The following is a 21,464-nucleotide window of genomic DNA, read 5'->3' on the forward strand; positions in this document are numbered from 1 at the left end:
CTCCTTTAATCTAATTTCTTCCAACTCCACCTTTGTTGTTAACCGGCGTCACGCCCGGACCAGCCAATCCCCGGCACGCTATCAGCTTGTCAAAAAGGCTTGGCCAGCCCTGGGAAAGCAGGCCGCGGGCGCTGCCCCCCCGCCCCTCCTCCCCCGGGCGGCGGCGGGGAGCCGCGAGGGGAGCCTGGCACCCCGGCCTCGCCGCGAGAGCCGCAGCGGGGCAGCCTTCCCGTAGGCCTCCGCTCTCCACCATCCTGCGGGCCGGAGATCGAAAGGCCTAGGCGCGACCACCATCTACCCTCCCACTGCCGTCGGCTGCGGTTGTCTGTCTCTTCCTCTCCTCCACCGAGAAAGGTTTATCTGGACGCAGGAAGCCAGAAGACGGTCTGAAGAACGCCTGCTTCCATCAGGCGAGCCTACGGTTTGGGCCATCGCTCCGGGACGGCGCCATCGCCCCCGGCTCCAGGGATGCCAGCCTACCACAGCGGCACTGCCAGCTGGGCCGCCGGCCCCTTTGGACTCTTCCCCTGTCACACAGCCTTCTCCATCCTCACACCACGGCCTCGCTGCTGCTGTAATTTCTCTTGTCTCCTGGGAGAACTGAGAGTCCTTTCCCAGGACTTCCACAGCCCACATCTGCCACGTTTCACAAACCGGGAGGAAAATCTTGTCGAGATCTGCTGTGTCCGGATTTTTTAGTGGGTAGGAGGGGCCGATTTACCTTGATGGTAATGAAGCTTAAGCTTCAGGGCCCCTCGTCGCAGGCTCTCTCTTTACTTTTGATTCATCATTTGGTATTATTTTTGACTCCCCTCTCCCCCTCCCCACAAACTCAGTTCTGCCCTTGGAACCTACAGAGGGCATTTTATGAAGGACCAAGCCATGTCACACTGTACTTAGAACCTGCTGCTGCTGCTAAGTCGTTTCAGTCGTGTCCGACTCTGCGTGACCCCATAGACGCCAGCCCACCAGGCTCCTCCGACCCTGGGATTCTCCAGGCAAGAATACTGGAGTGGGTTGTCGTTTCCTTCTCCAACTTAGAACCTGCAGGGAATGACTTTCTTGTTTTGACTTTGAAACAGCAAAGGGTTTGGAGTCAGAAGCCCCAGGTTTCCAGCCTCTGGGCTTTCCCACCTTAACAGTGTGAGTTTGATTAAATCTCTTAACTTCATCTGATCCCAGTTTTCTTGTCTATAAAATTAGAATAGCAGCTGTGTGGTTACTTCAGTCTCGAAGGTCGCAGGACAGTTGCATCGGCGAGTATCCTGCAGCATTTCCCCACTATTGCAGCAGTAGTAACGATGAGTTTGCCCCTCAACCCCAAACCTTTCCTCAACAGATCAACAGGAAAGCCAGTAATGGTGAAGCTTAAATGGGGAATGGAGTACAAAGGCTACCTTGTGCCTGTAGATGGCTATATGAACATGCAGCTTGCAAACACAGAAGAATACATAGATGGAGCATTGTCTGGACATTTGGGTGAAGTTTTAATGAAGTGTAATAATGTCCTTTATATTAGGGGTGTTGAAGAAGAGATGGGGAAATGAGAGAATAGCATCTTTGGGGGGAATTTATATATATATATATTTGTAGACAATAAAAATTTGGTTTTCAAAAAAAAAAATTAGAGTAGCAGTCCTATGTTCTCTGCTTTTCTCACCAGGGGTTGAAGGGTTGAGTAAGATGTATGTAAAACTGTAAAATACTCCACAATGTCACTTGCAACATTTACAATGGGAGAAACTTAGACCCCAAGAAAGTTCCAAGTCTTCCACACACAGATCTAGTGTCCAGGTGTCCTGGCTCCTGGCCCTGAACTTCTTGGCTGGGCCAAGGAGCCTTTCGGTAAAGTGCTTTGGAATAAAACAGGGTGAACATGAATCATGAGAATGATTATTATTGATTTTTTGTTCCTTGGGCAGCAAAAATCATGGCTGGCACTCTTCCCACTTGGAAACTGACTGGCTTGTTTTACATCTACTGTCTCTCTGGTGAGGTCAGGAGTCTAGACTTGGGCTATGGGCCCAAGAGATATGGACTATGGGCCCAGAGCATAAGGGAACCTACCTATGCCCCCTCTCCCAATTCATTCCCCCCTTGCTCCCAGTTTTCTGCCCTGTGCCTCCAAGCAGAGCCTCAGCATTCCACAACCCCAGCCAGGCTGGTGACAAGGCATAATCCTAGCTACACATTCTCCACTTGGCCCCAGGCTTTCCCTGGGTTGCCAGTATCCCAGCACTAGTTCATATAAAATCCCTGCTGTGCCTGGAATGCATTAACCAAAGTGTGACACTTCAATTCCTAGTGTACATGGAGTAATTTTAGATGGTATACAGATGAACATATTGTTTTCAAAGTTATGTATCATAATGTGAATTTGGAAATGTTCTGTTTTCTTTTTTTTTTTTTTTTAAGATAGTGACATAAAGCTGCTGCTTCTTATTTGAGTGTGAGGAAGCTACTGTCCCTCTTTTATTTTTTTCTTTTTTAATTGAGGTATAACTTTCGGATAGTAAACTGCACACATCTTAAAGAATACAACGATGCGTTTTTACACAGTATACATGTAACATGTGTATACACACACACACATATATATATACATACATGCACACATATATATAATGTAACTACCACCTAGATCAAGATATTGAATATTTCTAGCATTGAGCAAGCTCACTCAAAGCCAGTATTCCCCTCCAAATGTCACTAGTATTCTGAGCTATTACCATATGTTTAGTCTGTTTTTGGAGTTCATATACATGGAATCATTCGGTATATATATATTTACATCTGGCCTCTTTCACTCACCATTGTGTCTGAGATTAATTTATGATCTTTCACGTAGTAGTGGTTCATGCCTTTTCATTGCCATACAGTAGTATTCCATTGTAGACATCAGTCAGTTCAGTCGCGCAGTCATGTCCCACTCTTTGCAACCCCATGGACTGCAGTGCGCCAGGCTTCCCTGTCCATCACCAACTCCCAGAGCTTACTCAAACTCATGTCCATCAAGTTGGTGATGCCATCCAACTATCTCATCCTTTGTCGTCCCCTTCTCCTCCCGACTTCAATCTTTCCCAGCATCAGGGTCTTTACCAATGAGTCAGTTCTTTGCATTAGGTGGCCAAAGGATTGGAGTTTCAGCTTCAGCATCAGTCCTTCCAGTGAATATTCAGGACTGATTTCCTTTAGGTTGGGTCTCCTCGCAGTCCAGTGGATTCTCAAGAGTCTGCTCCAACACCACAGTTTAAAAGCATCAATTCTTCAGCACTCAGCATTCTTTACAGTCCAGCTCTCACATCTGTACATGACTACTGGAAAAACCATAGATTTGACTAGATGGACCTTTGTTGGCAAAGTAATGTCTCTGCTTTTTAACATGTTGTCTAGGTTGGTCATTTCTTCCAAGGAGCAAGCATCTTTTAATTTCATGGCTGCACTCACCATCTGCAGTGATTTTGGAGCCCAAAAAAATAAAGTCTGTCATTGTTTCCATTGTCTCCCCATTTATTTGCAATAAAGTGATGGGACCGGATGCCATGATCTTAGTTTTCGGAATGTTGAGCTTTAAGCCAACTTTTTCACTCTCCTCTTTCACTTTCATCAAGAGGCTTTTTAGTTCTTCACTTTCTGCCATAAGGGTGGTGTCATCTGCATATCTGAGGTTATTGATATTTCTCCCGGCAGTCTTGATTCCAGCTTGTGCTTCATCCAATCCGGCATTTCTCATGATGTACTCTGCATATAAGTTAAATAAGCAAGGTGACAATATACAGCCTTGACGTACTCCTTTCCTGATTTGGAACTGGACATGTTGTTCCATGTCCAGTTCTAACTGTTGCTTCCTGACCTGCATACAGATTTCTCAGGAGGCAGATCAGGCGGTCTGGTATTCCCATCTCTTTCAGAATTTTCCACGGTTTGTTGTGATCCACATAGTCAAAGGCTTTGGCGTAGTCAACAAAGCAGAAGTAGAGGGTTTTTTTGGAACTCTCTTGCTTTTTCGATGATCCGATGGATGTTGGCAATTTGATCTCTGGTTCCTCTGCCTTTTCTAAATCCAGCTTGAACATCTGGAAGTTCACGATTCACATACTGTTGAATGATGGCTTGGAGAATTTTGTTTCAGCAGGGTTTCCGGCTGTGGGGGGCACCATTCTGGGTGAGGCATCCACCATGGTGAGGCCCCTGAGCTGCTGCCCCCGTGACCCCCTCCCCCTGCTGCTGTCTCCTGCCCCTCAGTGCTACTGCTGTTCCTCTGCCTGTTGTTGTTCCTCCGTCTCCAGATCCGATCATAGTGAGGGAAAGATGAGCGAGGAGAAGGCGACTTCTGATAATGAGGTGCATCTGTGGCATAAGATGGAGGAGTAGGAGGACGTGTGCTCGTCTTCTCTTGCGAGAATTCCAAAACTACAACTCGCTGCTGAACAACCGTCGACTGGAGAATGTCGGATCCCACCAAAAAAAGATACCCCACATCCAAGGGCAAAGGAGAAGCCCCAGCAAGATGGCAGGAGGGGTGAAATCACATTTGGAATCAAACCCCTTACTGGCCAGAGATGCTCGGAGGGCTCAAACAAACCTTCTGCGCACCAGGGCCCGGAGACCCCACAGAGACTGAGCCAGAACTGTGTTTGAGTGTCTCCTGTGAAGGTATTGGTCAGCAGTGGCCTGCCGCAAGGGCAGGGGCTCTGGGTGCAGCAGACCTGGGTATGGCATAAGCCCTCTTGGGGGAGGTCACCATTAACCCCACCATAGAGCTGCCAGAGCTTAAGACAGGACTGAGGAAACAAGACCCTTGGTAGGGCACAAACAGAACCTTGTGTGCTCCAGAACTCAGGAGAAAGGAGCAGTGACCCTGCAAGAGGCTGACCCAGATTTGCCCGTGAGTGTCCAGGAGTCTCCAGCAGAGGAGTGCAGTGGTGGCCTGCTATAAGGTCGGAGGCACTGAATGCGGCAGTGCGTCGTGCGTGGGACCTTTTGAAGGAGGTTGCCATTATCTTCATTACCTCCGCCGTAGTTTAGCCTCAGGTCAAACAACAGGGAGGGAACACATGCCCCTCCGTCAACAGAAAATTGGATTGTATGCAAATGTGCGTGCTGTGTCACTTCTGCGGTGTCTGATTCTTTGTGACCCCGTGGGCTGTGGTCCACCAAGCTCCTTTGTCCATGGGATACTCCAGGCAAGAATACTGGAGTGGGTTGCTATGCCTTCCTCCAGGGGATCTTCCCCACCGACCCTTGTCTCTTATGTCACCTGCATTTGCAGATGGATTCTTTACCCCTAGCGCCACCTGGGAAGCCCATTCCATCATATAAGAAAGTGAAAGTGAAAGTGAAGTTGCTCAGTCGTGTCCGACTCTTTGCGACCCCATTGACAGTAGCCTATCAGGCTCCTCCGTCCATGGGATTTTCCAGGCAAGAGTACTAGAGTGGATTGCCATTTCCTTCTCCAGGGGATCTTCCCGACCCAGGGATCGAACCCGGGTCTCCCACATTGCAGGCAGACTCTTCCATTGTATAAGTATACCACAACTTATTCTTTCTAATTTTCATGGGCATACAGGTTATTTCCAGTCTTTGACTACCATGAGTAAAAGTTTCAAACATTCTTGTGCATATCTTTTGGTAGATATATGAATTCATTTTTCCTGTAGATTTCTAGGAGTAGATTTCCTTTATCATAGGGTATAAATATACTGGACATTATTAGATATTGCCAAATAATGTTGTCAGTATTTTTGGATTTTGATCGTTTTAATAAGTGTGTTCTTTGTTTTAGTCTCATTGTTTTAATTTGAAACTCCTTAATGACATGATATTGGGTATCTTCTAATATGCCTAGTTGCCCTCTGAATATCTTTTTTTTGGTGAGATATCTGTTCAGATCTTTTGCCCATTTTTAAAATCAGGTTGTTTTCCTTTCATTTTCTTTTTTGACCGTACCACACAGCATGCGGGACCTTAGTTCCCTGTCCAGGGATTGAACTGCCAGGGAAGTCCCTGTTTGTTTTCTCATTGTTGGGTTTTAAGAGTTCTTTATATATTTTGGCTAACAGTTCTTTATCAGATGTGTCTTTTGCAAGTATTTACTCCCAGTTTGTGGTTTGTCTTCTCATTCTGACCTTGTATTTCCCAGAAGTTTTTTATTCTAATAAATTCCAGTTTATTAATGATGTCTTTTCATGCCCGTGGTGTCGTATAATACCTAAAAAGCCACCAGTATACTCAGGGTCACCTAGGTTTTTTCCTGTGTTATCTTCTACACATAGAAGATGTATAGTTTATGGTTTTGTGATTTAGATTTAGGTCTGTGATCCATTTGGGGTTAGTTTTTTTGTAAAGGATATAAGATCCATGTCTAGATTGATTTTTGAAGTTTTTGCATGTTGATGTCCAGTTGTTTCAGCGCCATTTTTTTGCAGGAGAGGCTTTGCCATGTGGCTTGTGGGATCTTAGTCCCCGGATTAGGGATTGAACCCCTGCCCACAGCAATGAAAGCACCCAGCCTAACCACCACTGGACCACCAGGGAATTCCACACACTATTTGTTGAAAAGACAATCTTTGCCATTTTGTATTGCCTTGCTCCTTTGTCTAAAATCAGTTGATTATATATATGTGGATCTATTTCTGGTCTCTATTATATTCCATTGATCTATTTGTCTATTCTTTCAATCATACCACAGTGTCTTGATTACTGTAACTTTATACACATCTTGAACTGGAGTACTATCTGTCCTTGAACTTTATTCTTCTCCTTCAATATTGTATTGGTTATTCTGGGTCTTTTGTCTCTCCATATAAACTTTAGAATAGTTTGTTGACACAGGTGGTGCAGTGGTAAAGATCTGCCTGCCAACGCAGGAGACGAAAGAGACATGGGTTCAATCCCTGGGTCGGGAAGATCTCCTGGAGGAGGAAATGGCAACCCAATCCACTATTCTTGCCTGGAAAATTCCATAGACAGAGGAGCCTGGCAGGCTATAGTCCATGTGGTCCCAAAGAGTCTAACACAACTGAGCATAGCACAGCACACACACACACACACATACACACACACACACACACACACACACACACACGCATATCCACAAAATAACTTGATGGGATTTTGGTTCGGATTGCTTTGAATCTATAGATCAAAATAGCAAGAACTGATATCTTGACAATAATAAGTTTTCCTATTCACGAACATGGATATTTCTCCATTTATTTCGTTCTTCTTTGGTATCTTTCATCAGAGTTTTGCAATTTTCCTCGTATAGTTCTTATACATATTTTGTTAGATTTATACTGAATACTTAATGTATTCAGTGTAGGAAAACAATTGACTTCTGTATATTAACCTTGTATCCTACAACCTTTCTATAATCATTTATTAATTGCAGGAGTGCTTTTGTTGGTTCTTTCAGATTGTTTACATAGATGATTGTGTCATCTGCAAACAGAGATAGTTTTATTTCCTTCCTCCTAATCACTGTTTCTTACTTCCTAATCTTTCTTTTCCTTTTCTTTTTCTCTTCTCCTTATTTAGGATATCTAGTATGATGTTGAAAGGCAGTAGTGAGAAAGGATGTACCTACCATGGAAAAGAAATGCAAAAAAGCAAAGTGGCTGTCTGGGGAGGCCTTACAAATAGCTGTGAAAAGAAGAGAAGCGAAAAGCAAAGGAGAAAAGGAAAGATATAAACATCTGAATGCAGAGTTCCAAAGAATAGCAAGAAGAGATAAGAAAGCCTTATTCAGCGATCAATGCAACGAAATAGAGAAAAACAACAGAATGGGAAAGACTAGGGATCTCTTCAAGAAAATCAGAGATACCAAAGGAACATTTCATGCAAAGATGGGCTCAATAAAGGACAGAAATGGTATGGACCTAACAGAAGCAGAAGATATTAAGAAGAGATGGCAAGAATACACAGAACTGTACAAAAAAGATCTTCACGACCAAGATAATCATGATGGTGTGATCACTGACCTAGAGCCAGACATCCTGGAATGTGAAGTCAAGTGGGCCTTAGAAAACATCACTACGAACAAAGCTAGTGGAGATGATGGAATTCCAGTTGAGCTATTCCAAATCCTGAAAGATGATGCTGTGAAAGTGCTGCACTCAATATGTCAGCAAATTTGGAAAACTCAGCAGTGGCCACAGGACTGGAAAAGGTACGTTTTCATTCCAATCCCAAAGAAAGGCAATGCCAAAGAATGCTCAAACTACCGCACAGTTGCACTCATCTCACACGCTAGTAAAGTAATGCTCAAAATTCTCCAAGCCAGGCTTCAGCAATACATGAACCGTGAACTTTCAGATGTTCAAGCTGGTTTTAGAAAAGGCAGAGGAACCAGAGATCAAATTGTCAACATCTGCTGGATCATGGAAAAAGCAAGAGAGTTCCAGAAAAACATCTATTTCTGCTTTATTGACTATGCCAAAGCCTTTGACTGTGTGGATCACAATAAACTGTGGAAAATTCTGAAAGAGATGGGAATACCAGACCACCTGATCTGCCTCTTGAGAAATTTGTATGCAGGTCAGGAAGCAACAGTTAGAACTGGACATGGAACAACAGACTGGTTCCAAATAGGAAAAGGAGTTCGTCAAGGCTGTATATTGTCACCCTGTTTATTTAACTTATATGCAGAGTACATCATGAGAAACGCTGGGCTGGAAGAAGCACAAGCTGGAATCAAGATTGCTGGGAGAAATATCAATAACCTCAGATATGCAGATGACACCACCCTTATGGCAGAAAGTGAAGAGGAACTCAAAAGCCCCTCGATGAAAGTGAAAGTGGAGAGTGAAAAAGTTGGCTTAAAGCTCAACATTCAGAAAACGAAGATCATGGCATCCGGTCCCACCACTTCATGGGAAATAGATGGGGAAACAGGGGAAACAGTGGAAACAGTGTCAGAGTTTATTTTTCTGGGCTCCAAAATCACTACAGATGGTGACTGCAGCCATGAAATTAAAAGACGCTTACTCCTTGGAAGGAAAGTTATGACCAACCTAAATAGCATATTCAAAAGCAGAGACATTACTTTGCCAACAAAGGTCCGTCTAGTCAAGGCTATGGTTTTTCCTGTGGTCATGTATGGATGTGAGAGTTGGACTGTGAAGAAGGCTGAGCGCCGAAGAATTGATGCTTTTGAACTGTGGTGTTGGAGAAGACTCTTGAGAGTCCCTTGGACTGCAAGGAGATCCAACCAGTCCATCCTAAAGGAGATCAGCCCTGGGATTTCTTTGGAAGGAATGATGCTAAAGCTGAAACTCCAGTACTTTGGCCAGCTCATGTGAAGAGTTGACTCATTGGAAAAGACTCTGATGCTGGGAGGGATTGGGGGCAGGAGGAGAAGGGGATGACAGAGGATGAGATGGCTGGATGGCGTCACTGACTCGATGGACGTGAATCTGCGTGAACTCCGGGAGTTGGTGATGGGCAGGGAGGCCTGGCGTACTGTGATTCATGGGGTCGCAAAGAGTCGGACACGACTGAGACTGATCTGATCTGACCTTGTTCCTAATCTAAATGGGAAATCGTCAAGATACTCACCATTAAGTATGTTAGCTGTACCTTTTTTGTTGATGTTCTTTATCAAATTGAGGAGCATACTCTATTCCTAGTAGGCTGAGAGTTTTTACGATGAATAGGTATTGAATTTTGTCAAATGCTTTTTCTGCCTCTATTGATGTTATCGTGTGATTTTTGCCCATTAATGTGATGAATTACATTGATTTTCAAATGTTGAACCATCCTTGCATATCTGCAATAAATCCTACTTGGTTGTGGTGTATAGTTCTTTTTATACATTGCTGAATTCTTTTTTTTGGCTGTGCTGGGTCTTCGTTGCTGCGTGGGCTTCTCTCTAGTTGCGCCAAGTGGAGGGCTATTCTCTAGTTGCAGTACGCAGGCTTCGTGTTGTGGTGCTTCTCTTGCTGTGGAGCACGGGCTCTAGGGCGCTTGAGATTCAGCTGTTGCGGCGCATGGGCTCAGTAGTTGTGGCTCCCAAACTCTAGAGCACAGACAGGCTCAGTGGTTGTGGTGCACAGGGTTAGTTACTCTGTAGCATGTGGTGGGATCTTCCTGGAGCAGAGATTGAACCTGTGTCCCCTGCATTGGCAAACGGATTCTTTACCACTGAACCACCAGAGAAGCCCTATACATTGTTGAATTTGATTAGCTAATATTTTGTTGAGAATTTTTGCATCTATATTCATGAGAGATATTGATCTGTAGGTTTGTGTTTTTTTTTCTTTCTTTCTTGTAATGTCTTTGGTTTCGGTATTAGGATCTCATAGACTGAGTTTAGGAAGTACAGTTGTCCCTTGGTATCCACAGGGGGTTGGTTCCAAGACCCCCACAGATATAAAAATTCCACAGATGCCCAAGTCCCTTATATAAAATGGCTTAGTATTTGTATAAAACCTATGTGTGAATATACCCTCCCATATACTTTAAACTGGGCTTCCCTGATGGCTTGGTGGTAAAGAATTCACCTGCCAATGCAGGAGACATGAGTTCAATCCCTGGGTGGGGAAGATGCCCTGGGGAAGGAAATGGCAACCCACTCCAGTATTCTTGCCTGGGAAATCCCATGGATAGAGGAGCCTGGCGGGCTACAATCCATGGGGTCATAAAAGAGTGGGACACAACTTAGTGACTAAACAACAGCAACAACATACTTTAAATCACCTGTAGATTGCTTATAACACCTAATACAATGTAGATGCTATGGAAATGGTTGAAAATGCATTGTAAATGCTATAGAAATAGTTGCTGGCACACAGAAAATTCAAATTTTGATTTTTGGAGATTTCTGGGAAATTATTTTTTGGATTATTTTCAATTCACAGTTAATGGAAATCTGTAGGTGTGGAACCTGGGGATACAGAGAGCTGACTGTATTCCCTCTACTTCTATCTTCTGGAAGAGACTAGAGAATTGTTATAATTTCTTTTTTAAACATTTGGTAGAAATCAATAATGAACCCATCTGGTCCTTGTTGTTTTGGAAGGTTACTATTGATTCAATTTCGTTAATAGATAAAAAGACCTATTTCTTCTTGTGTGAATTTTGGCAGATTGTAACTTTTAAGGAACTGGTCTATTTCATCTAGGTTATCAAATTTGTGGGCATAAAGCTATTTATGATATTCTTGTATTATCCTTTTAATGTTCATGGGAGCTGTACTTTCATCCCCTCTTTCATTTCTCATATTAGCAGTTTTAAAAAAGTTGTTTATTTTTGGTGGAGTCTTCATTGCTGCGTGTGGGCTTTCTCTGGTTGTGGTGAGTGTGGGTTACTCTTCATTGCGGTACATGGGTTTCTCATTTTGGTGGCTTCTCTTGTTTCAAAGCACAGGCTGTAGGTGCAGAGGCTTCCATAGTCACAGCACGTGGGCTCAGTATTTGTGGCCCACGGGCTTTAGTTTCTCTGTGGCATGTGGAATCTTCCCAGACCAGGGATCAAAGCCCCTGTGTCCCCTGCATTGGCAGGCAGACTCCTAACCACCAGACAAGTCCTGATATTAGTAATTTGTGTCTTCTCTTCTCTTTTTTTCCCTTAGTTACCCTGACTAGAAGTTTATCAATTTTATGGATCTTTTCAAAGAACCAGCTTTTGGTTTTGTTGATTTTCTCTGTTGACTTCCTATTTTCAACCTCATTGATTTTGGCTCTGATTCTTTTTTATTATTTCTTTTGTTTTGTTGAATTTGAATTTACTTTGCTCTTTTTGTTCTTGTTTCCTAAAGTGGCAATTTAGATTATTAATTTTAGATCTTTCTTCTTTCTAATACTATCTGCATTTGTTGATATAAATTTGAGCAATGGTTTTGCTAAATCCTACAAATTTGGATAAGTTGTTTTTGTTTTCATTTATTTCAAAATATTTTAAAATTTCTCTTGAAATTTCTCCTTTGTTCCATGTGTTATTAGAAATATGCTGCTCCATCTCCAAGTATTTGGGAATTTTCCAGCTATCTTTCTGTTGTTGATTTCAAGTTTCATTCCATTGTGGTCTGAGGGTAGACATTGTATGATTTCTAATCCTCTAAACGTATTAAAGTGTGCTTTATGGCCCCGAATATGGTATACCTTGGTGATGGTTCCATGTGTGAGTTTGAGACCAATGTGTTGTTGGATAAGTAGTCTATAGATGTCAATCATATACAGTTTATTTACAGTGTGGTTGAGTTCAACCATGTCCTTACTGATTTTCTGCCTGCTGGATCTGTCCATTTCTGATAGAGCAGTGTTAGAGTCTCCACCTGTTACAGTGGAGTCATCTATTTCCCCTTGCAGATCTATCAGTTTTTGCCACATGTATTTTGACACTCTGTTGCTAGGCCCATACAAGTGAAGGATGGTGGGTATGTCCATGGCGGTCCAGTGGTTAAGAATCTACTCTGCAATGCAGGGGATGCAGGTTCGGTCCCTGGTCGGGGAACTAAGATCCCATATGCCATAGGCAACTTGGCAACCAAGACCTGTTACAGCCAAATAAGTTTTGTTTTTTTTTTTTTGAGGATTGGTACATCTTCTTGGGGTATTGACCTTTTTATTAATTGGTAATGCCCTTTTTATCCCTGGTAACTTTGCTTACTCTGAAGTTGGCTTTGTCTGAAATTAATATATCTACCCTCACTTTTTTTTTTTGGCCATGCTTTGCAGCATGTGGGATCTTCGTTCCCCAACCAGGGATTGAACCTGGGCAACAGAAGTGAAAGCACTGAATCCTAACTACAAGACCACCAGGGAACTCCCTCTACTTTTCTGTTTGATTAGTGTTAGCATGGTATATCTTTCTCCATCCCTTTGCTGTGAATCTATATGTGTACTTATAACATTTAAAGTGAGATTCTTATAGATAATATATAATTGGGTCTTGTTTTTTTACCCTTTCTGACCATCTTTATCTTTTAATTAGTGTCTTTGGACCATACATGTTTAAGGTGATTATTGACAGAGTTCCACTCATATTTGTTGCTATCTTCTATTTGTTCCCTTTGTTCTCTGTTCCTTTGTTTCTTCCACACATTTTCTGCCTTTTGTGGTTTTAGGTATTTTATATGAATTCATTTTCTCTCCTTTCTTGGCATATCATTATGCTTTTCTGCCCCTATGTTTTTTAGTTGGTTGCCCTACACTTTACAATATATATTTACAACTTTCAAAAACACTATACCACTTCATGGGTTGTACAAATACTTTATAACAAAATATTCCGAATTCCTCCCTCCCTCCTCCCATCCCTCCTGTCACAGCTGTCATTCATTTCACTGATATATAGGCATACATATATTTGTATATAAGCATACGACCTGGGTTCAATCCACAGGTCGGGAAGATCCCTTGAAGGAGGGAATGGCAACCCACCAGTATTCTTGCCTAGAGAATTCCAGAGCCAGAGAAGCCTGGTGGGCTACTGTCCATGGAGTTGCAAAGAGTCAGACAGGACTTAGGGACTAACACACACCCACAAGCTTATATAGTCAAATACATTGTTTCTATTATTATTTTGAACAAACTGTTATGTTAGGTTATTTAAGAATGATAAAAATAATTTTTCTAAAAAAATAAGAAAAACAAATGTTTTCCTTTTACATTCACTTTTTTCTTCTCTAGTACTCTTCCTTTCTTTATATAGATCTGAATTTCTGAGTTACCATCTTCCTTTTCTCTGCTGAACTTCTTTTAACACTTCTTACAAGATAGGTCTACTAACAACAAATTCTCCTCATTTTTGTTCGTCTGAGAAAACCTTTATTTCTTGTTCACTTTTAAACAATAATTTTATTTATTTATTTATTTTTGGCTGTGCTGGGTCTTCATTGCTGCTCAGGCTTTTCTGTAGTTGTGGCGAGTTGGGGCTACTCTCTGGTTGCAGGGTGCAGGCTTCTCATCGCAGTGGCTTCTCTTGTTGCAGAGCACAGACTCTAGGGCCTATGGGCTCAGTAGTTGCGGCTCCCGGGCTCTAGAGCACAGGCTCAATAGTTGCGGTGCGCAGGCTTAGTTGCTCCTTGGCAAGGGGCATATTTTTGGATCAGGGACTGAACCCGTGTCTCCTGCATTGGCAGGCGAATTCTTTACCACTGAGCCACCAGGGAAGCCCTCTTGTTCACTTTTAAAGGGTAATTTTGCAGAATACAGTATTCTAGGTCGGTATTTTTTCCCTCTCAACAGTTTAAACACTTCTCTTCTTGCTTGCATGGCTTCTGAGAAGTCAAATGTAATTCTTATCTTTGTTTCTCTGTAGATCAGGAGTTTTTTCCCCTCTGGCTTCTTTCAAGGTTTTTTTCTTTAGCTTTAACTGTCTGAAGTTTGAATAAGATATACCTGTTCCTATTGCAGGGTTCTTTTATGTGTATGTGTGTTTTGTTGGGTTTGTTTTTTGGCAACATCAACATCTTGCTTAATGTTCTCTGAGTTTCCTGGATCTGACACTTGTTGCCTAACATTGATTTGGGGAAATTCTCAGTCTGTACATACACATGTATATATTTACTACCTTGTATATATCATGTATATATTGATGTATATATATATCATGTATATATTTACTATCTTTACTATCTTACTACCCAGACCAGCTGTACTGGGTCTTAGTTTCAGCATGCAGGATCTTTGTCATGTGGGATCTTTTGTTAAGCTCCAGAGCACACGGTTTAGTTGCCCCTGGGTGGGTGGGATCAAACCCTTGAACCTGCAGCCCCTTGTATTGCAAGGCAGATTCTTAACCACTGGACCACCAGGGAAGTCTGAATTCTTAATCATTATCGCTTCAAATATTGTTTCTTTCTCTCTTTCTTCTCCTGGTATTCTCACTGTGTGTATATTGCACCTTTTGTAGTTAAACTCAATTCTTGGATATCCTGTTCTTTCTCTCTCTGTTTTACTCATCTTTCTCTTTGCTTTTCAATTTCAGAAATTTCTGTTGTCATATTCTCAAGCTCAGAGATTGTTCCTCAGCCCTGTCCAGTCTAGGAAGGAGCCCATCAAAGGCATTCTATAGTTCTGTTACAGCGTCTTTGATCTCCAGCATTTCTTTTTTTATTATTTGTTAGAGTCTCCATCCCTCTGCTTTTATTATCCATCTTTCTTGCATGGCACCTACTTTTTCTATTAAATCCTCAGGGTCAGTTCAGTTCAGTACAGTTGCTCAGTCATGTCCAACTCTTTGCGACCCCATGGATTGCAGCACACCAGGCCTCCCTATCCATCAGCAACTTCTGGAGTTCTCAAACTCATGTCCATTGAGTCGGTGATGTCATCCAATCATCTCATCCTCTGTCATCCCCTTCTCCTGCCTTCAATCTTTCCCAGTATCAGGGTCTTTTCAAATGAGTCCGCTCTTTGCATCAGCATATTAATCATGATTTTTAAAAATCCTAAACTGTTAATTCTAAAATTCATGCCACACTGGACTCTGGTTTGTTCTGCCTCGTCAAACTGTGTTTTTTGTCTTTTAGTGTGCCTTGTAGTTATTTGCTGCAAGGCAGATATTAAGTGCTAGGTAAAAGGAATTATGGTAAATAGGCCTTTAGTACCGTGGTGGGAACGTGGGAAAGCATTCTGTAGGTCTGATTCGGTCTTCTCTTTTGGTGAGCCTGTCCTATTAGATCGTGACCCTCACCAGAACTTTTCAGGTTTTTCTCCCCACAGGTGGGGCAGGATGACTACAGGGGGCTGGAATTGTTCTATTCTCTCTTAAATTAGTCTCCGGTAAAATTCCAGCAGGCGGACTTCCCTGGTGGTCCAGGGGCTAAGACTCCGCTCCAGATGCAGGGGATCCAGGGTCCCATCCCTGGTCTGGGAACTATAATAGATCCCACAGGCTAAATTCAGAGTTCTCACGTTGCAACTAAGATTCAGCCATACCCAAATACATAAATACTTAAAACAATTGCCTCCCCCTCTCCCAGCAGGTTAGGCTCTCATAAAAGAGTTTCTCCTAAGGGCAAGCCTGTTAAAAAGAAAGGAATGCTCTAGGATATTTCAGAATGGTTCCTTTCCCCTCCCGGTGTCAGAAGCATGAGAGGATTTTTCTCTGATACTCACTGTGAGGACCTGGTAGAGCCCTTGGATAAAAACTCACAAAAGTTTGGGTCCCCCTAGAACTGGGTTCCCTTGGAGTGTTCAACCCCCGGGCGTGTCTACACTATAAACTTCCAGCAACTTGTCAATCACAATTCAGGTTTTCCTTCTGACAGTGGTTCCAGTGCAGGTTTCTGCTTAGGTAAATTGCGATTCTCTGTATCTGCCTGTCTGTCCTTCCAATTTTGGGGCTGGGGGGTCCACAGTGGTTTGCCTTGTGACCTTACTTCTCTGGCAAATCAAAGAATTGTTGGTTTTTCATATGTTCTTCTCTTTACTTGTTTTTAGGACAGAATGAAGATTTCTAGTCTTTTTATATGCTGGACCAGAAAACACAAGTCCTCTACTTCTTTTTGTTCTCTTGTTGTTTCCTTTGCTACACTATTTAATTCATTATTTTCCCCAATATGTATAACATAGTTTACTGTCTTAATCATTTGTAAGTGTGCACTTTAGTGGTATTAAATACATTCATAATATTGCACTACTATCACTACCATTCATCTTTATAACTCTTCATTGTGTAAAACTAACTCTATACCCATTCAACAATCACTCCTCATTCCTCCTCCCTCCAGCTTCTGGCAACCACCATTCTACTTTCAGCCTCTATGATTTTTTTTAAAGTGTGTAAACCTGTATGTATGTGCGTCAAAAAGCAACAGTTAGAACCAGACATGGAACAACAGCCTGGTTCAAAATTGGGAAAGGAGTACAAGGCTGTATATTGTCACCCACTTATTTAACTTATATGCAGAGTACAACATGCAAAATGCTGGGCTGGATGAATCACAAGCTGAAATCAAGATGGCTGGAAGAAATATCAACAACCTCAGATATGCAGATGATACTACGCCTTTAGTAACATGAAGTGAAGAGGATCTAAAGAGCCTCTTGATGAGGGTGAAAGAGGTGAGTGGAAAAGATGGCTTGAAATTCAACATTCAAAAATGAAGATGATGGCATCTGGTCCCATCACTTCATGGCAAATAGATGGGAAAACAATGGAAATAGTGACAGACTTTATTTTCTTGGGCTCCAACATCACTGCAGATGGTGATTGCAACCATGAGATTAAAAGATGCTTGCTCCTTGGAAGGAAAGCTATGACAAACCTAGACAGCATATTAAAAAGCAGAGATATCACTTGCTGACAAAGGTCTGTCTAGTCAAAGCTATGGTTTTTCCACTAGTCATGTTATGAATGTGAGAGCTGGACCATAAAGAAGACTGAGCGCTGAAGAATTGATGTTTTTGAACTGTGGTGTTGGAGAAGACTCTTGAGAGTCCCCTGGACTGCAAGGAGATCAAACCAGTCAATCCGAAAGGAAATCAGCCCAGAATATCCATTGGAAGGTCTGTTGCTGAAGCTGAAGCTCCAATACTTTGGCTACCTGTTGGGAAGAGCTGACTCACTAGAAAAGACCCTGATGCTGGGAAAGATTAAAAGCAAAAGGAGAGGGGTGGGAGCGGCGACAGAGGATGGGATGATTAGGTAGCATCACTGACTCAATGGACATGAATTTAAGCAAACTGCAGGAGATAATGAAGGACAGAGGAGCCTAGCATGCTACAGTCTCTGAGGTCACAAAGAGTCAGACAGAACTTAGCTACTGAAGAACAACAACAAAACTAGTGTTCATGTATAAATAATCTAGAGGAAAACAGTCTAAATTATTAACAGTGGTTACTGGAGGAGGGTATTGGAGGCTTTTATTCTCAATGTTAAATAGTTCTGTAATTTTAAGTGTTTTATGATATGCATGTGTTAGGGGAAGCACACTGATTGAAACCGCCCACCCTGGCCAGGCACCATAGTAACCATTTGCATGAGCTGTTTCACAACAGGAGGTCCTGGTAAGGAACACAGAACTAATAAGCCTCCACCAACTGGAAGAGTTCGGGAAAGGTCAAAAGGAGATACCACATTTCCAACCACCTCCCAGAATCCTTCTCTCTGGCATCCATCTTGGCTGAACAAGGCGTGCACCACCAGGAAGGACTCTGAGTCAGAATGATTGGCTAAAGACAACCCTGAAACTAGTCCCATCACCATAAAACCTGAGACTGCAAGCCGTGTGACAGAGCTGTTCTCCTGGTTCCCTTACCCTACTGCTCTCCACACGGACACTCTTTCCCAATAAAATCTCTTGCTTTGTCAGCACATGTGTCTCCTCGGACAATTCATTTCCGAGTGTTAGACAAGAGTCTGGTTTCAGGGCCTGGAAGGGGTGCCCCTTCCTACAACACATGTATTATTTTTTAAATTTGAAAATATAAAGGTGCCTGCAAATGTGTCCCCCCAGCCTGCAAAGCATTCTCTGGTCCATCTCAGAAAAAAGGGAGATCTCTGCCTGTCCCATCCTGCCAAGCTCCCAGACTGTGGCTTCTACTTCTGCTTCTCTTGCTTATCAGCCCCTCTTCCTCACCTCCTGTCACCTGGCTTTGGGCCCAGGTGCCTGGGAAAGAAACAATTTTTTGAGGTCACCATGTGGCCTGCCAACCCAGCAGGCTTTCCATCATGTGACTTGATTTTGTTGAGCAAATTTCACCCACTTTATCTTCAGATTATGTCTCAATGTTTTCCATTCTCCAGATTCTTACTCTCTCAAGATATTTCCCCTCTCTCATCTCTGGCCCCAGAGAAGGCAATGGCACCCCACTCTAGTACTCCTGCCTGGAAAATCCCATGGACGGAGGAGCCTGGTAGGCTGCAGTCCATGGGGTTGCTGAGGGTCGGGCACGACTGAGCGACTTCACTTTCACTTTTCACTTTCATGCACTGGAGAAGGAAATGGCAACCCACTCCAGTGTTCTTGCCTGGAGAATCCCAGGGATGGGGGAGCCTGGTGGGCTGCCATCTATAGGGTCACATAGAGTCAGACACTACTGAAGTGACTTAGCAGCAGCAGCAGCATCTCTGGCCCAGCTCTTACTTTTCCTCAGGAGTCAGAGTAAATGTTTCCAGGTAGCCTTGCCAAACCCCAGTCTCCTCTGCTCCCAGCATTCCCTGTAGAATCAGATCACTCTTGAACCCTGACTCCCATGTGGACCAGAAGTCCTGTGAGGGTTGGGAAGGCATCCACCTGCCTCTGCTATTGACTCATCTACCTGGAAAGATTCCCAATTTACCTGTTTTCAGGCAACTCCTCCTGTATATAGCTTCCAAGTAAATCACTTTAATCATGGCATCCGCAGTTCTAGAACTTGCAATGACTTCCTAGTGCCTACTGAATCAAATCCAGACTCTTCCTCTTGTGTATATTTAATTACATCAAAATTAAAGACTTCTGTTCAATGACATGGACAAAGTTGAGAGAGAGATGACAAAATGGGAAAATATATTTGCAAGGTCCAAAACTAACAAAGGATAGACTCTTTCAGATCTCCTGCAAATCAGCCTCCAAAAAGGCATCAATAGAAGTATAACACACTGATATAAAAAGACTGTTTACGTAAGAGGAAATGTGAAAGACTAATCATCAAGCGCAGAGATGCTCAAACTCTTTAGTGAGTGACCAGACAAATGCAAATAAAACAACAATGAGATAATACCTCAGTCAGGGTAGGAAAACTCAGACAGCTGGATAACATCAGTCATATGAGAATACAGGAACCTTCTGCTCTGTGTGTGGGAGTGCGCACGGGGGCAGACACTGAGGAGAAAACTATGTCTGTACTTAGTCAAAGGGAGACATATATGTACAGCTTATGACCTAGCAAGTCCACTCCTAGTTTCTACGTATATAACCCAGAGAGATCTCACTGGATCCATAGGTGAACAGGGCTGAGGGTGTGCACCGCAGCACTGCTTGTTGGAAGGGAGTTGGGTGTAGTCAGATGTCCCTCTCTGGGATAGTGGAGAGGTCAAAGTGCGGGGTTGCCCCCACAGTGATGAAAACACCTCAGTGTTCACAGGGCAACCTGACTGGATCTTAAAACCATAGTGCTGGGTGAAGGGAGGACCAGCAGAACAAGGCCTAGAACACAGTGCTGGTAATGTATAGAGACCAGTTCAGTTCAGTCGCTCAGTCGTGTCCAACTCTTTGCAACCCCATGGACTGCAGCACACTAGGCTTCCCTGTCCATCACAGCCTTGTTTAACTCAATGAAACTATGAACCATGCCATGTAGGGCCACCCAAGACGGACGGGTCATGGTGGAGAGTTCTAACAAAACACCACTGGAGTCAGGGGAGTGGCAATGGTCCACTGGAGAAGGGAATGGCAAACCACTTCAGTGTTCTTGCCTTGAGAGCCCCATCAACAGTAATGTATAGAGATACACACACTGTGGTCAGGCGACTCAAGATGGCTGTTCTCTTGCCTTGGGTACATCCCCTGCCCGACCAGTGCCTGCTTCACTTGCACCCTATTTACATGATTGACCTTCCTACATACTTGCCCCAGAACCCAGCTAGTGATAGCTTATCAAACGGGTGGTGAGGGGCATGCCTCTCTGCTGGTTTCCCTGGTAACTAATGACAAGTGAAGTCGCTCAGTCGTGTCTGACTCTTTGCGACCCCATGGACTGTAGCCCACCACGCTTCTCCATCCATTGGATTTTCCAGGTAAGAGTACTGGAGTGGGTTGCCATTTCCTTCCCCAGAGGATCTCCCCGATCCAGGGATTGAACCCAGGTCTCCCGCATTGTAAGCAAGACGTTTTACCGTCTAAGCCACCAGGGAAGTCCTTAACTAATGACAAACCAGATATCAATTCCCCCCACAATTGGCAATCTCCTCTTCCCCACCGGAACAAAGACTGCAGCCAAGTCTTACTTACTGTCCACTATACATGGTAGGGTATTGCTCTAGGACTTTGCTTCAGACACGTAAGCTCCCCCATCCATTAAACCACTGATGTGCCTATTGCTGACTCCAGACTCCTTCTTTAGACTTGAAGCTGGGCAAGCACAGCATTTGTAGCCCAGAGTAGCAAAAAGCAAAGGAGAAAAGGAAAGTTATAAGCATCTGAATGCAGAGTTCCAAAGAATAGCAAGGAGAGATAAGAAAGCCTTCCTCAGCGATCAATGCAAAGAAATAGAGGAAAACAACAGAATGGGAAAGACTAGAGATCTCTTCAAGAAAATTAGACATACCAAAGTAACATTTTATGAAAAGATGGGCTCGATAAAGGACAGAAATGGTATGGGCCTAACAGAAGCAGAAGATATTAAGAAGAGGTGGCAAGAATACACAGGAGAACTGTACAAAAAAGAGCTTCACGACCCAGATAATCACGATGGTGTGATCACTGACCTAGAGCCAGACATCCTGGAATGTGAAGTCAAGTGGGCCTTAGAAAGCATCACTACGAACAAAGCTAGTGGAGGTGATGGAATTTCAGTTGAGCTATTTCAAAT

At 43.2% G+C, this 21,464-nt stretch overlaps 1 protein-coding gene across 1 annotated transcript; it reads left to right on the top strand.

Annotated features, from left to right (window-relative positions):
- Positions 1-155: 155 nt before the first annotated feature.
- On the top strand, positions 156-1,627 carry LOC107131530 (small nuclear ribonucleoprotein F). The gene has a single exon (XM_015458899.3). It carries the CDS (start codon positions 1,302-1,304, stop codon positions 1,545-1,547), a length of 246 nt encoding a protein of 81 aa, XP_015314385.1. The 5' UTR covers positions 156-1,301; the 3' UTR covers positions 1,548-1,627.
- The last annotated feature ends 19,837 nt before the right edge of the window (positions 1,628-21,464 follow it).

This window comes from Bos taurus, chromosome 19, assembly GCF_002263795.3.
Source record: "Bos taurus isolate L1 Dominette 01449 registration number 42190680 breed Hereford chromosome 19, ARS-UCD2.0, whole genome shotgun sequence".
NCBI lineage: Eukaryota > Metazoa > Chordata > Mammalia > Artiodactyla > Bovidae > Bos > Bos taurus.